Source organism: Pyrus communis, chromosome 3 (genome assembly GCF_963583255.1).
Source record: "Pyrus communis chromosome 3, drPyrComm1.1, whole genome shotgun sequence".
Classification (NCBI taxonomy): Eukaryota; Viridiplantae; Streptophyta; class Magnoliopsida; order Rosales; family Rosaceae; genus Pyrus; species Pyrus communis.
In genome coordinates, this window is record NC_084805.1 from 20,392,363 (window position 1) to 20,408,435 (window position 16,073).

Genomic DNA, 16,073 nt, shown 5'->3' on the forward strand with positions numbered 1-16,073 from the left:
AACGTACAAAAAATCTACAAATAAACAAAGAAACGGAAAACCTTATATGCGAGACTCTTTTATGAGCGTGTGACTCAACTCTCAATGAAAACATCAATTTGTGGATGCAAATTTCTTCCTCCTTGTTCTTGGACAAAATTGCACCTACAGAACAAATAACACCTAAGGTCAAGGCTAAGAGCCTTACACGCCCATGATGAATGGGAGGGGCTTTGGCTAAAGAACCTCTGATGCCAAAGTTAGAATTTTGAGGGAAAAATGTTTGGAGAATTTAGAGAATTTTGTGAGAGTGTAGAACTTAGGTTTTGGAGAAAATAAGGGTGTTTATATAGGGAGTGTGGCCGGCCCCTTTGGGAGGAGGAGGACCGGCCACTTGGATGGTTTTTTAAGTGAGATTCATGATTTGTTAGCTAATTAATAAATTAATTAGGTAATAAATCAATTAGCTAATTAATATAATTAGAAAGGAATGATTTGGGGGTTACCTTGTGGAGAAGATTTGATGAGGATGGATGAAATAAGTTTTCAATAAATACCTATTTTGGGCACTTTTGACTTGATTGAGGGATGATTGTTCACTGCTCGCGCGAATGAGTTCTAGTGTTCCTCGGAGTAATTTTGTCATTTTTACCCAAAAATCCATGTGTCACCTCCATATTCTTCTTGATTATTTTTGGCTCTACAAGTATTGAGGTGGATGCTTAACGGGTTGGGTCGCTAACGGGTGAACCTGTTAAATAATAGGCCACTTTAGTTCAACCCGCTAGACCCGTTAACATCCATTAGTTGAGGATGTTTGAGTAATTTCAATAAAGTCTTAACAACAAAAAATAAACTCTACGCTGGCTCGTTTTGCACTATGCCACTCGTTCTCAGCTTTTGGTTCTCTACCTTCTCGTCCCTTTATTTCTGGGTCTCTGGCTCTTTCTCGCTCTTTAGTCTCTCTCGAATCTTCTATTTTTTCTCCATTTTGAAGTTTTTTTTTGCTATACCATTTATGTGAATGAAATTTAGACTTAATTAATATTCTTTCTTTCTAAACTGTAAGTAATATAAACTGAAATATAAACTTCTGCTTGTTGAGTTGCATTCAGCCTTATGCCTCTGCTTATTCTGCATGCTTCTCATTTAATGCTTTACTCTTGCTTAAACAGTACTACAAGTCTACAATCTCTGCATCTATACTTGATTAACAAAGACATGATTAGTTGCTTTACATGTTCATCCAAATTATCTTCCTGTAGAAATTTTGTACTTATAATCTCATTTATCCTTGTAGGTTTACATATCCAAGTCAACACCCTTTTAGATATGCACACCTTTTACTATATATTCAAGTCAGTACTTTTTTCACTAGATATCCAAGTCAGCACCCTTTTATACATCCTTGTAGTTAATATGTGTAATTGTATTGGAATGCACAAAAAAAAAATGTTAACGGGTGATCTATTAGATTAACAAGTTGGGTTTAGATGACCCGTTAGCTTAAAGGGTTGGGTTTGGATGACCTGTTAGCTTAACGGGTTGGATTGAACCTCAACCCAAATCTGATTAACTCAACTTGTTTACAGGTCTAGTCGTGGGTAATGGGTCGTGACAACATCGTGGATTGTAGGTGATTAAGTCAGGTGGATCATTGGTTTGCTAGGTCAGTGGTGGTTAAGATTGTTTTCAATCCAATCCTAACAAGTTGAGTTTGTCTACACCAAACAACAGAAGAAAAGTCCAACCCACCGAATCCAATCTTAACCTAACTAGTCCAAAATATGAAATCCCATCTCGTTCGGCTCACCAAACGTGCCCTTAGTGTAAATATATCTTGGTATATAAGAAATATTGTATTGTAAAAAATTAATAAATTAGACTTCTCAAATGAATTTGAAGGAAGTTAAAGTTCCACTATAAAATCAATTGGCAATATATGGAGGAGCCTAACTACTTATATGCATATGCAAGGTCCGTCATTTTTCTCGATGTGGGTTTCACCCTCAACATGCACTCTCATGTATGGCGAATATTCAAACCTAACACATAAATAACGTAGATCGAGTGACAAGGAGCACGAGTGGTGGTTGTTGGGCTTCACATAGGACAACCTGCTCTGATACCATGATAAAAGTTGAAGTTCCACTATAAAACCAATTGGCAATATAGGAAATAGTTCAACTACTTTTAAGCATATGCTAATGTCTAAAATTGAATATCTTTAAAAGCAAAAGGATTAAGTCATTGAGTCACTTGGTTTGTTAGGCCCTAAGTTATCGCCCAACTTATCGTGTGCTAAGGTTGGGCATGCTAAAACACATTCGGTCGCTATATTTTTCACATAACTTTTTATTAACAATTTTATGGGTGCAATTTATGGCTAAGTCATGCAGCCAAACGGTAGGATAACCATAATTAAATACTGAAGGCGTGATTTATGTAAGTAGAACTTAAAACATTCAACTTACAAATGAAGATGAATACTAGCAAACTGTAAGCTTATTGACTTTTCTCAAAAAGTTAGAAAGAATATCGAATTGGAATCTCTGATTGATCGAAAAAAAGTATTACGAAGCAACTTTGACTGCTAAACTAGTAAATGTAAGAAGAGAAATGCTGAGGAGACTCTTTATAGACTCTCCACCACCTTATGTTTTTGGCATAATATTTTATAATAATGATACGGGAATTGTGCCAAAAACATGAGATGTTAGAGAGAGTCCGGAGAGTCCCATTTATGAGAGTCAACATCTCTCATGTAAGAAAGGGAACATTGGAAAATGAGGGCGGTGTAATATGTCCCAACTTTGGGGCAATAAAATCATTGTGAAAAATGAGTAGGGAGAGAGGGATAAGTGCATTGGATTTTGTTGTTTGGTTTGGGAAAGAGGTGGGGATTGTACCCTTGATAATTGAGGGCAAGATAAGGATCAATTTCCTCACATGGACATCATGTTGTTTGCCATCAAAGGACACTACCTAGAAAGTGTACTCATAGCCCCCAAATTTGAAGATTTAATTTGATCTCAATATATATAAATAAACTCCCCAATTCCTCAGCACTCTTCTCTCCTTCCTAGGCCTTGAGCCACTATTTTCTCTTAACATTTCCCATCTTTTCACTCTCAAAACGCAAAAGTGGTACGTGCTAAAGTGCGCAGGATGCGCAGAGTAGGAACACGAAAGGGTTTTTAGTGGCGACCGGTCAGTGAGCACCCAGGGATGCGTGCTGTAGATAATCCGGCGCACTATATACAAACGACGGTGCACGTTTAGGGAAGAAAAGCTAAAATGAACAGCGTGCGAAGGTAAACACCTTATATTAAACAAGTCGCAATTCACACCAAAAGTGCCTTCTTTTCTCATTGTCTCTCTGAAAGAAAAGAAAGCCATTGAAGCTTCCCCCTCTCTCTCTCTCTCTCTCTCTCTCTCTCTACTTTTTCACTCTCTAGAAAAAGCGAAAAAGCTGCATTGTCGTTAAAAATGGCTGCCAATTCAGCTCAAAGCTTTGAAATTTGCTACACTTGATACATTTCGCAGCTAAAGCTTCCTGCTTTCGGAGCTACTCCTATCTCTCTCTCTCTCTCTCTCTCTCTCTCTCTCTCTTTTTTCAGCGAGGTGCTGCTGAACTCTCAGAGATCTTCATCTGAAACTTTCTGTGTACAAATCCGAACGGTTCATCCGAACAATTCCTTCTCTTTTCAGCGAGCTGCTGCTGAACTCTCAGATCTTCATCTGAAACTTTCTGTGTGAACAAATCCGAACAGTTCATCCGAACAATTCCCAGAAATTATATTTTCAAAATTTCGCACCTTTTTTGTTGTTGCTGTGAGAGATCCATGTCGTCGGATATACGCTAGGGTTCAAATCGATCGCGTTTCGAGTTAAAAGTTTCGTCAGGAAGCTGCGGGGGGAGTTTTCAATTTCTCTAATTTTTTTTGTTCGATTTTATTTTGTAGCACTTTCGATGTTTCCGTACAAGTTCATGGCTGATTGCAGAGACTGCAACGATACCTCTGACTCTGTAGTTATAGGGTTTGGGATTGCGAGTCTGTAAGGGGAATTGAGGAAAGCGTGGTGTATTGGCCGCGGAGCGCGGAGGTTACGGTTAAAGAGTTAGGGGGATGGGACCGGATCGGTTGCTGTTAGCGGCGGTAGGACCTCCGTTAAAGCGGCGAGCGGGCTTACGGAGGAAGCAGGCGGGTAGAGGGTCGTATAGGGGAAGTTAGAGCACCAAGTTAGGCGCCACAATTGAAATTTTGGGTTGGGGATTTGTTTGTTTGGGTGTTTGTTGTTTAGAGGGTGATTAGGAAAACAAAAATAAAGCTTTGGGGGAGGAGATGGGGACTGACTTGCACAATATTCTGAGAAGCCTCTGCTTCAATACGGAGTGGAACTACGCCGTTTCCTGGAAACTCAAGCACCGAGCTCGAATGTGAGTTTTTGTACTTGTTTTCCTGTTACTGATGTACTTTTATTTCACGTGTAATTGTTTGTGTGTGTTAGTATGTGTTATATGGTTCTTGAATTAAACCCCTTTTGCCTCTGTTCTTTTTGGTTGAGAGTAAGTGAATTTATCTCAACCCGAAAGGCGAAAACAAAAAATAGTAGTGAAAGAAAGTAATGTTGGAGGAGAAGTAGTACCCAAGTCATTATTTTCTCTCATATCTGGTCTTCAGTATAGAAGAGTACGAATCTCGCTATTCATTTCGGCATGTAATAATCGAATTAGAATTGTGGGTACTGAGAAAATTTCCCTTTTAATGAATTATACACGCAGTTGTGCATCCCTCGTAATATTTTGACATGGGGTGTGCTGCATTATGCAGGGTGCTGACTTGTGAGGATGCTTACTTTGACAACTGTGAGCAACATGATTCTTCCGAGATTAGGTGCTTCAGTAAGACTCTGGATAAATTGCATGATAGCCATTATTCACACGATCCCCTCGGGCTAGCTGTGGCAAAAATGTCGTGCCACGTATATAATCTGGGGGAAGGGTAATTACTCTTGTCACTTTCTAGTTATCATAATGCTTATTCTCAGAGTTTTGGTTGAAGAACTGTAAATTCAATAACTGTTGCCAGTATTTTTGTAAAACTTATTTAGTCTCACCTTTTGTCTTTCCTGTTAACATCTATCTAATTATGGTAGCTGATAGCCTGGGAGCATGGAAAAAACAAAAGGAAAAGAATAAAAACTTTTTAGTTTGCATTAATTCTTTCCTTTATTCTTTACCTTCAGGATTGTTGGACAGGTGGCGGTTACTGGGGAGCATCAATGGATTTATGCTGATGATCTTGTTAAGAATAACTGTTCACCATTGCAGGTAAATGGTTTAATACTTTGCAGTAATAGTACTGATTAGCATAGTTTTACTTTGAAAGGTGTTATCGATTCATCGTTGCAGCCATTTATTGTTATCAATTTTATGTTTTGGGTGTTTTCAGTACTGTGATGGGTGGCAAAGTCAATTTTCAGCTGGCATAAGGGTATGCCGTTCTCTGTCCGTCTCTCTCTCATCTCTCTGTTTGATTTTGTTTGAAGTTGTGATAACTGATGAGATACTACACTTGTTAATTAATGTTATTTCTTCAGGGCCTATTCATAATAAGAGAAAATGTGGAAATTATGTCATTGCCTGCAATATGTTTTATTTGCTTATTAGTTTGACATAGGTATCTGTTTACTCTCATAGAAACATTTTTCTCCGTCCATTGACCAGAATGATAATATTCATAAGTAGTACATTTTGCGCCAAACTTACTTTTTGCTAGTCCTCAAGCAAAAGGTTTTTTTTGTTTTTTTTTTTTTTGGGTTAGGTAAGAAATGGAATTTAAATTTCCATAACTGTACAGGACCGGTAGCTGATGGCTGGTTAGATGTGAATGCAAGTTTGTTTGGGTTTTTGACACTCTCACTAACAAGTTTTTTTTCTCTTATATAAGCATTATACTTTAATATGATTATGATTTCTAAGATATTTTGGATGTCATGCTAATTTAAACTATTTACAATTTCCTGTAGACCATTGTTGTTGTGGCTGTTGTTCCGCATGGAGTTATACAGCTTGGTTCTTTGAATAAAGTAAGTTCTTTAATTTTGGTGAATAACTTAGCCGTTCTAGTCCACGGGATAGCATGTGCTTATTTCTTGATTCTGTTGAGTGTTATAGCTATGAAGATGTTACGATTCTAGTCCATGCAACTCTGTTATTTAATTCTGTGGTGACTATACAAATACGGGATTTATGCTTTCAAGTTATATATATTTCAAATGTATACTCATTTTCCCTTACCTTTGTTTGAGAGGTTCAGGTAGCTGAAAATGTGAAGCTGATATCTCAAATCACAGATGCTTTTAAGACTCTTCAAGATTTCCCAATAGACCATATCCCTAATCCAAAGCAATATAGCATATACAGTTCAGTATGCTCGGTAACTCTCTCTCTCTCTCTCTCTCTCTCTCTCTCTCTCTCTCTCTCTCTCTCTGTGTCTCTGTGCGCATGTGGCGACCTGTGGTTTATATGTGTATATAAGTGAAGCACTTTATTTTTAAATTTTCTTGTGAAACAGATAGATAAGGTCACTGATACCTGGTATTCTTTTTTTTCTTTTTTGCCTCAGACAAATATATCTCTGGAACGTTTGGCTTCAGGGGTTCTTCCTGATTGCGTAAATAATTTAGATACAGCCACAAACAGAGAAAGCTCCGATATTTGGTCGTCCATTTTCCCACATATTGGGAAAGATAATGATAGTTCTTACATTTCTTCACTGACCGAAAATTGTCTGAAAGAGGAAGTTGAACTGTTTAATAAGCATGGAGGACTTGAGTCATCCAACTTCAGGTGTGTTGAGATTGGCAAACTGCCTCAGTCAAAATCAAGCGCTCTCAGTATGGAGCATCGCAAACTAGTAGGTGTAGAATTACTTGATAGCAGGAAGTGTAAAGGGGAGAGTAGTGGCTGCAAAGATACTGGAATGGCCTCGATGATCTATGCCCATCCATTATCACATGATCCTGTTAAAGACATTGTAAATTTATGTGATTTTGCAGACTTAACTACAACATTTCTCGACTCTACTGCACATGAAAGGATTAATGCGGCCAGGGTAGATCTTCACCAGAATGAGGTATTGCATGTAAGTGAACCCTCAGTTGTTAAGTTTCAGAAGGGCCTGGAAAACCTGGAGTTTCAAACTGAATCAGGTCACATGGACACATCTAGTACATCAATGGCCTTCCCTGCTGGCTGTGAGCTGCATGAAGCACTTGGACCAGCTTTTCTGAATCAGGGTAACTATTTTGATTGGGTAGCGGGGAAGAATGGAGATAGAATTACTCCTGAGATACCTGAGGGGATGAACACTAGCCAGTTGACATCCGATTCTTGTCAAGAGCATCTTCTTGAAGCAGTAGTGGCTAATGTTTGCCAAAGTGGCAGTCTTGTTAAAAATGAAAAATCATTCTGTAAATCAATGCAGTCCCTTTTGACAACTGAAAAATATCCAGAGCCTTCTGGCCGTATTACCCATACAATTGATTCTGAAAATTTTTCTATTGATCAGCCTTCTCTTACTGGAGAGGACATGCAGCAATGCTTGAGCTCATCAGGGGTTTGCGGGGTGATATCTCCAAAATGGTTTTCATCACCTTGTCCTAGTGCTTGTAGTGAGCAGCCGGAGAGGTCTTCTGGACTGTCCAAAAATAGCAAGAAGAGGGCAAGACCTGGTGAAAGTTCTAGACCTAGGCCAAGAGACCGGCAATTGATCCAAGATCGTATTAAGGAACTGCGGGAGCTAATACCTACTGGAGCAAAGGTGGCTTTCCAAACTGTTTTCTAGTTTTGGGCCTTGTAAAAGAAGTTTGTTATTCATTCTATATGTGCTAAAAGTTTCATGTTAACTGTACAGTGCAGTATTGATTCACTGCTGGAGCGCACAATCAAGCACATGCTCTTTCTACAAAGCGTCACTAAGCATGCTGACAAACTAAATAAATGTGCTGATGCAAAGGTAAATGTTTTGGTTGTAAGTATATTATGGCCTGGGATTATTTGTCAAATTTCAACCTTCATTTTTAGTTTACCAAGCATCACCAAGAATATATAATGTTTATTGAGATAGTTTATTATCTACTTAATCATAATGCTTAATTCACAGTTGTGTCCGAAGGAAGCAAGCATGCTAGGATCCTCCAATTATGAACGTGGATCAAGCTGGGCAGTGGAGGTGGGTGGCAATCTGAAAGTTTGTTCAATAATAGTGGAGAATCTCAACAAGAATGGACAGATGGTTGTAGAGGTATAAATACTTCTTAGCGAGTGTTTCTGTCCTTATTATACATGAACTTCGGAGATGTGCTTGATCGTGTCTAGTTCAGTCTGATGATGAAGCTTATTGATTTGTATCATTTTCCGATATGATTTTGTTTGTCTTTACCGAATTCTCAGTACTAAAAGAATTCTTCCCCATGCAGCTGATGTGTGAAGAATGCAGTCATTTTCTAGAGATCGCTGAGGCTATCAGGTGCTCAGGTCTGACAATCTTAAAAGGTGTGACGGAAGCCCGTGGTGACAAGACATGGATATATTTTGTGGTTGAGGTAAGATCCGTATGGAATAACGCTTAAAATGTTTGACATTTCTAAAATGGATTTCCTTATTGACTTATCTATGAAAACAAGCATTTGCTAAACTTGCTAGTATCCATCCCTGTGGGACCTGCATGTTGAGCGTAGAATTTAAGAGCTAGTCTGCTTGCGTCTGGTGTTTTTTGTCAGGAGACTCATGACCTAATTTTGAATTCCAAATTACTCCAGGGGCAAAACAACAGAAGCATACACAGAATGGATATCTTATGGTCTCTTGTTCAGATATTACAGCCCAAGAATCCTACGCAACAGCTGTAACCTTGTCTCGCTCGTGGAGTGTCTCTGTAGGTTATTTTGTAAATTATTGTGAGTTATTTGTGATTTCCGATTGGAATTTACGGTTTGCTTCTCTTCATTTTGTTTGAACACACCTTTTAATTGAAAAGAACAAGAGTGAATAGCCCTGGGAGCAATTTCCCTCCTTTACTTTGTAGCGTGTGAAGGTGCCATTTATTATTTTCCCTCTCTTCTGTTGCAACTGCTGTGTCACTTGTACCACTTTGAATTTAAAGATGAATACATTCATTTCTACTTTTGGATTCGATTTTTGGCAATTGTTATTACAACTCCAAAAAGTCAGGAATTTTGTAAAATATTTTTTTTGTTTTTTGGAACGTCAATAGCAACTTCCAATCTAATAGAGTGGATTAACCGAGTTAAACTAAAATGATCTAAACTTGCAAGCCCAGATTATAGATTTCGTTCACTACTACTAGCTCCATTCCACATGAAACGAGCCCTAAACAACCCGGTCCAACCCCCATAGGCGTCCTTATAAGCTACTGGTGACCTTGGGTGGCAGGAAATGGTTTTTGGGGCAGTACATTGGGTTTTCAGAGTACTATGGCCGCTGTATGGTTGGCATGCACATACGGAACGGCTATATGGTTGGCAAACACGGAGCAACTGTGTTAAGTTTGATGAATGTTTGCAGGATGGTGGTGATAAAGAGGATACTCCTCATACAACTCATAGAACCTCTTCAAAGTTCAAAAAAATCAGACGATGCTGCAAGCATTCATTTTTGTTTCGTCACCCATGAACTTGTGTAGACGTAACAAAATGAGACGATCCTGCAAACATTCAATTTTGTTTTATCACCCATGAACTTGCGTAAACGTAACAGATAACTCTCCATCATGGAAGAGACGAAGAATCTTTAATATTTGATTGAAGTTATTGGAGCCTTATCCTTTGCCAATGCTTTTCCTTATATAGTGCTCCACCAAACCCTAGCTATTCACTCATCCTTTCCAAAATCTTCATTTTGCGGTTACAATGACAAAGCTCTCACATCCACATGATTTTCACGTGACCAATATACCCATAGTTATGCTCAAGCATTTTGCGCTGCAAATCAATATGGGCTATCTCCTAACTTAATTGGGGCACACATTTTTTGACATACATTTTTACACACATTTTGTAGAGTTCACTTCGTAATGCACTTCAATGATTCAACCATCTATAGTGCATGCTAGAGAGATTGGTCCGCATGTCCTGATGAACTGCTAGAAATGTACCCGCGGCCGTGCTGTGATATGGATTAAAACTATTACAGCATGCAATACCCCTGGTAAGTTGTAAGTTGTGTTCTGGTAGGGAGTCTTGTAGGGGCTGTGTCCATTGGGTAGTTGGAAGTTGGATCACGTGATAACTCAAGATTCAAGAATAAACGTCTGTGTGTGTATGTCTTTTATGGTTGTTGCTCACACTTAGTCATCAAATGTTGTTTTATGCTCGAAATGGTTGTCATCTCTCTTGTATATTTCGCTCGCTATTCTGCTTTATTGATCTTCTACTTTGTGCCTAGGGTTATTATAATTGACATATATGTGGGAATTTCCGCAAATGCCACCTGTTTTAGTTGGCACTCGGGATTGAGATTTTCCTCGTTAAATGTTCACAATTTTTTTGTTCTCGTAGGATTTCCTAATCTCTTGGTTTGATTGCCTAACAAGAGATTTTATCTCTGAAATTATAAAATTTTGATTTTTTAACGAAAAAAACAGTATTGTTGCGGTTTTGATTGTGTCTCTTTTAGGACTTTGCTTGCGTGGATGATTCCATACCATTGTGTTTTTCTCTGTTCATTTGAATGTAGTTTAGTATCGTGGCACAATGTCATTTCAATGATTCAGAATTTTCATCAACTTTTGGCCAAAAGGCATTCAATATCCAATTCAATCAGCCCAAAGAAATTTACGTAGTATCAATGAACAGTTACTCTTTCGTGCACCTCTACCATGGAAAAGCTTTTCAGATTTCAAGTAGGAATAAAGACATGGATATGTTTTGTGGTTTGAGGTAAGATCCATTCGAAACGACACTTGACACATATGAAATGGACTGGCTTTTCGATTTATCTATAAAAACAAGCAAGTATGCTAGCCAGTGTCTGGTGTTTACTGTCATGAACTAAATAATTTCGAATTACCGCAGGGGCAAAACAACAGAGGCATGCACAGAATGAATATTTTGTGGTCCCTTATTCAGATATTGGAGCTCAAGAATCTTACGCAACAGCTATAGCCTTGTCGCGCTCTCGGAATGCTTCTGTAGGTTATTGGTAAATTATTGAGTCGTCGGTAACTTTCGATTGGAATTTACGGTGTTCATTTACTTTCTTTTTGGTTTGAACACCCCCTTTAATTGTAAAGAACAAGATAGACAAGGCCATGGAGCAATTCCGGACCCCCCCTCTCTATTTGTAGTGTGCGAAGTGAAGGTGCCATTTGTTATTTTACCTCTCTTCTGTTGAGGTGTGATATCCACACACCATTTTTTACTTTTTACACACTTTTTTTTATTTTCGGACGTAGGATCAAATGAATTGAAGAAGGTCAAGGATAAAAATCAACAAGGAATGGTTCGTGTAAGTCCTGAATGCCGGGAGTTCCTTTTGCGCATTTTTTGGGTGGAGAAATAACGTGACACGAAAGCCCCTGCCTAACAATCTCTCCTTATATTGGGAGTCATTTTGGATTTGATTTGCTAAAAAGAGATATTAAGATTGGGGTTGACTAAAGATTCACTCTTCTGTCAATCAACATAATGAAAAATATAGTTTTTTTTTTTTTTTTTTTTTTTTTTTTTTTTTAACATACGATATTATCTACATTAAGGAGAGGGCGCCGCGGGGTGCCGGGGGGAGGGGGAGTTTGATGAAAATCGAACCTAAGATCTCTCACTTATAAGTGAAGAGGAATACCAACCACACTAAAAATGCTAAAACCCATAAAGATAAACTCCTTAAAACTGTAATCATAGGGACTAAAGTGAATAAAAATATCAATTTGCACTCCAAACTATTTATGATTAAAAAAATATATATAGAGTGTATTTTTGGAATGCTAATAACAGTTCTCTATTTGAATTAAGCTAATTTAAAATGAGAAAGGGCAGATTTACCATCTAACCCCTTTGATCTGTAATAAGCAAGATACTCCGCAAAGTGTGTTTCCCTGTATATCGGTAGGTTGTCCGAGAGAAACTCCTTGATGGGGCCATAGGGTTTGAATCTTTGCGTAGCACTTGGATAGAAAAAACATGCAGCTGATATCCTGGGCCCCACTCTTCTAGCCAGTACTCTATGCTCTACGCTTCTGAACTTGTCATTGGTGATAAGCTGCACATAATTTGAATGAAGATAACTGAGTTCTCATGCAAGTTCATAATGATGATAAGATCACAAGAAAGACGGAGATATATAGGAGGTGTATGAGATCGTGACACAAGTTTTTTTCTTGAGGAATTCGGATTATGAACAAGAACATGTGTTTCTGTCTTTCTCGTCACATGATTTTGACTTACTTTGACGGACATAGGAGGTGTGTGACAGCAAAAGTGTTATTTTAGAGGAATTAGGATGAAAAGCTTACTTGCATAAGATCACCGACATTCGCCACAAGAGCTCCAGTAGTTGGAGGAACATCAACCCAGTGACCTTGATGGAGGACTTGCAGGCCGCCGAGATCATCCTGCAAGAGTACAGTTAAAGAGGAAGGATCCGAATGCTTGGTTGTGCCAAGGGTCAGCTCCGGTTCTGGACAGCTCGGGTAATAATGGCACACCAGATTTTCAGTCTTCATGCACTCTATGTTTTCCAGGTAGTCAGTGCTGAGCCCCAAGGCCTCGGACAACAAACCTGATAGCATCTCCCTCAAGTTCTTTAAGTGTTCAATGTACTCCTGCACTGCCTCTCTGCGAATCAAACCAGTCTCTCGTTAGATTATCCGGTATGTTATGTTGTTAGACATGTTAATGTATTAGTACTTTGAACAGTTTGTATAGAAAAGGACCTGCAAACGAAGGGAAATGTCTCGGGGTCCAATGGACCGTCCTGGAAATCAAACCCTATCGTGTCTCTCCAATTCGCTGTTTTCGACACCAACAGATCTCCATTGCAGTAGTATCTCACTCTATGTTTCGAGTCACGAGAATACCACTCCATCTTCACCTCCTTCGGCTGCTCATGAAACCCTCGAATCCCTTCCAACATATTCTCAATCACTCTCTCTGGAACTCCATGATTAACCATTTGAAAGAACCCCCACGTTTCGGATGCTTCACAAATCTCCTTCACAATCTGTGCTCGCTGGAAATCTTGATCAAAGCCGTCAAAGTCTATGACAGGAACCTTAAAGTTTACATTTGTTGTTTTTGAATTTGAAAGGCTATGTGGTGGATGAATGAGGAACTTGGGAACTTTTGTGATCCCTGAGTCCACAAGGCCTTTAACTCCGGCTTTCGTTTCATCGAACACCTTCACTTCCTTGGTTCTGTCGTAATACGAGGACTCGTCTTCCATCTTCGCTGCGAAGGGAATGATGTCACTGAAGTATTCCTCACTCTGCAAGATGTAACTAAAAGTAGATGTATGAGGAGGCCATTTGAAAGAAAAAAAAAGAAGCAAAGAGATGCCTACCAATTTTAAAATCGTTTTTGGGTTTAAGAAAAGGCCAAAGAAAATGAGAGATGTTCTCGTCACCAATTTCACTAAGTGGTTGGTGTCTAGTGAACGGATGCACTTTTTCAATGCATGGTAGGCTTTTATAGGCAGATAGCGTCACTGATTCTCTAAATTGTAAATATCTATTAAACGGGTACACTTTTTAAATATATGACAAATATTTATAAAAAAAATGATGCTACCAGAATATATCTTGATTGCTAAAGAGAATAACTCCAAGAAAGTGAGATATTGAGCCTTGGTTTTTTTGTGATATCACAATCTTGAGACGTTAACAATGCAGTAAGAGAAAAATGTCTTTTTCCTTGGTTGTTTTTGGTCTTATACATGACCGTATCACAGAAAAGGAAAGTTTTGGCATCACACGTTTGGCTTTTTCTGGAACAGCACTTAAAAAAAAAAAGAAAAAAAAAAAGCAATTTATTCAGTGGAGTGGGTTTCAGATCAGATGAGGTGGCATGTATTCCACGTGAAAAGTCGAAATGCAAATTTGATTCCTTACGCAAAGTTTCTTTCGTTTTTTTAACTTGGAGTCAAATGCAAATTTGATTCCAATTCTTTTTTCTTGCTGTGTGTGAATATTTTAACTTGGTGGATTCTAACCAAGGTAAGAAAAGACGCTATTTTGAAGGATGAGCCGACGGTAAAGTCAGTAATGGTGTCAACGACGTTCCTAACGAAGAGCAAGAGAACTTAATCCGATTGTCGAAAGTGTGAGAGCATATGCAAGTGCACAGCTGTTACTGTCTATTGCTTTTGCCTTGAAAGTATGAGACACACTTACATGTCACTGGTGTATATCAACCCCTCTCTATATCTCTTGTGTTCCATTGGACGTCAAGAAATGCTAGCAAGAGCGAGAGGCGGCTGATATTAGCTGATCCATGAAAATTATTTTTTGATTAATTTGGAAGGATTATGTGACACATATAAGGGTGAGATTCCAGTCTAAACAGGACTGTTGAGAGCATGCAATATCTTCTGAGCGGCTGCGTTATCCATTGAAAAACCAAAACTGTTCATCAATAAAATCAACTGCAGACTTGATTTAGGTTAGTTGAGAAAATCGTATTGGCAGAAAGAAAATAAATTAAAACCAGCCACTTCTAGGGAAATAGATCCAATTAGCAATCAAGTCAGGGGTGAAAGTGTATACGACAGCGCTCAAAATAAAATGTGGCCCATCAGTTTAAGGTACAAGTTTACATAAACCACAAAATTTGAACCCAATTGCTGAGGCTCATTTCCTTCCAAAACAGTTTTCGTTTTCTGAACCTTCTTGGTTTGTCTTCGAGGAATCGAGTTCTTCACCCCAACAAAAAACAGCAATGCTCCGAAAAGAGCCAATTCTGCAGAGGGGAAAAAGATTTATGAACATGTATGTTGGTAAACACTTATGAACACCATTTACAATGCGATTGGTGATAATTTAATGTCAGTATTTGAAAGACTAAAACATGTGTGAATTTGATGAAGAGCTGTTTAAATTCTTTATCCTTGTTATCATAGTTGTAGAAGTCGTATAAACAGGAGTGACAATCATCTGATGCAGAAGCTGCACCGAAAAAAGATAATACATGAAATAACAAAACTGAGCACATAGCAAACTGCAAAAGTTCTGAACTAGAATATGCAGAGCAACAAACAAGAAAACAAAAAAAACCAAGAGATAGGCACGGAGAGAACTTCCAAAGATAAAGAGGGTGCCCCCGTTGCCCTTGAGTGCTATGGTGGCCACAACTAAGTGCACAATCTGTGCACGAAAAAAAAATCAGAATCCAACTAACAATATACCAGATATGAAGTTTGATACTAATACTTTTTCTTCAAACATTATATGTGCAAGATTCCGTTTGCCTACCACTTTGAATAATAAAAGGAAACCTTTGGAGGCCTTTCTGCAATACATCTAACTAACCAGCCCGTTTCAAGACATCATTTTCTTCTTCACATGTTTAATCTGCCAACAAAGAATTGTGCTATGTCTTAGAGTGTGCGTGTGTGTGTTAGAGAGAGAGAGAGATCCTCACTTCGATTTCTGGCAATTCTATGCCAAAGCGAGCGTGGACACAGTTTGTAAAGACATCAGATTTTGGTCCGAGAGCCTTTGCTGCTGGTCCCCCATCCAAGTCATATTCATTGTACCTATAAAGCAGTACGCATCACAATGCATGGAAGATGGATGGCTGAAGAGTGAGGCCATCTCCAACCAAAGTGGCTATGTTTAGCTGCCGTTTAGATTATACTCTTGTAAGAAATTATTTTTTTAATGAAGAGTGCCATGCTATATTTATATACATATCCAACTAAAGGGGACTATTTTTTAGCCCCCTCAATAATTATTACTTTAAGTTTGTTCTTTAATTTTATTGGTTAATTGAATTAAACTATCATATTAAAATAAGATTTCCGGACATATTTTAAGCGCCACTTGAAGATATGGCCATTTGAAAATTATTGA

The 16,073-nt window shown here is 38.5% G+C and overlaps 2 protein-coding genes across 5 annotated transcripts; one reads left to right on the forward strand and one right to left on the reverse strand.

Annotated features, from left to right (window-relative positions):
• Window positions 1–3,068: 3,068 nt before the first annotated feature.
• LOC137728667 (transcription factor bHLH155-like) lies at window positions 3,069–9,066 on the forward strand. Of its 4 annotated transcripts, none has more exons than XM_068467395.1 (12): window positions 3,069–3,293; window positions 3,945–4,420; window positions 4,815–4,985; window positions 5,230–5,314; window positions 5,436–5,477; window positions 6,013–6,072; window positions 6,303–6,422; window positions 6,612–7,808; window positions 7,902–8,003; window positions 8,151–8,291; window positions 8,467–8,592; window positions 8,770–9,066. In XM_068467395.1, the coding sequence occupies exons 2-12, from the start codon at window positions 4,326–4,328 to the stop codon at window positions 8,896–8,898; spliced, it is 2,268 nt and encodes a 755-aa protein (XP_068323496.1). In that variant the 5' UTR covers window positions 3,069–3,293; window positions 3,945–4,325; the 3' UTR covers window positions 8,899–9,066. The 4 variants fall into 4 exon arrangements, with proteins under 4 accessions (XP_068323496.1, XP_068323495.1, XP_068323494.1 ...); XM_068467394.1 differs by lacking the exon at window positions 3,069–3,293 and adding an exon at window positions 3,363–3,603 and having other exon boundaries at window positions 3,695–4,420; XM_068467393.1 differs by lacking the exon at window positions 3,069–3,293 and having other exon boundaries at window positions 3,363–4,420.
• A 2,874-nt stretch (window positions 9,067–11,940) lies between these two features.
• Window positions 11,941–13,634, reverse strand: LOC137730247 (1-aminocyclopropane-1-carboxylate oxidase homolog 1-like). The gene is made up of 3 exons (XM_068469308.1): window positions 12,942–13,634; window positions 12,522–12,843; window positions 11,941–12,268 (listed from the first exon to the last, which is right to left on the reverse strand). The coding sequence occupies exons 1-3, from the start codon at window positions 13,448–13,450 to the stop codon at window positions 12,017–12,019; spliced, it is 1,083 nt and encodes a 360-aa protein (XP_068325409.1). The 5' UTR covers window positions 13,451–13,634; the 3' UTR covers window positions 11,941–12,016.
• Window positions 13,635–16,073: the final 2,439 nt, after the last annotated feature.

What these genes read in the sequence shown, in the direction of transcription:
- LOC137728667 (XM_068467395.1), top strand. Translation starts at nt 4,326, where the DNA reads ATGGGGACTGACTTGCACAATATTCTGAGAAGCCTCTGCTTCAATACG. An exon ending in ATAACTGTTCACCATTGCAG is followed by an intron (nt 5,315 to 5,435) that starts GTAAATGGTTTA and finishes GGGTGTTTTCAG; the next exon opens with TACTGTGATGGGTGGCAAAG. An exon ending in ATAAATGTGCTGATGCAAAG is followed by an intron (nt 8,004 to 8,150) that starts GTAAATGTTTTG and finishes CTTAATTCACAG; the next exon opens with TTGTGTCCGAAGGAAGCAAG.
- LOC137730247 (XM_068469308.1), bottom strand. Translation starts at nt 13,450, where the DNA reads ATGGAAGACGAGTCCTCGTATTACGACAGAACCAAGGAAGTGAAGGTG. An exon ending in ACATTTCCCTTCGTTTGCAG is followed by an intron (nt 12,844 to 12,941) that starts GTCCTTTTCTAT and finishes TTTGATTCGCAG; the next exon opens with AGAGGCAGTGCAGGAGTACA. An exon ending in ATGTCGGTGATCTTATGCAA is followed by an intron (nt 12,269 to 12,521) that starts GTAAGCTTTTCA and finishes AATTATGTGCAG; the next exon opens with CTTATCACCAATGACAAGTT.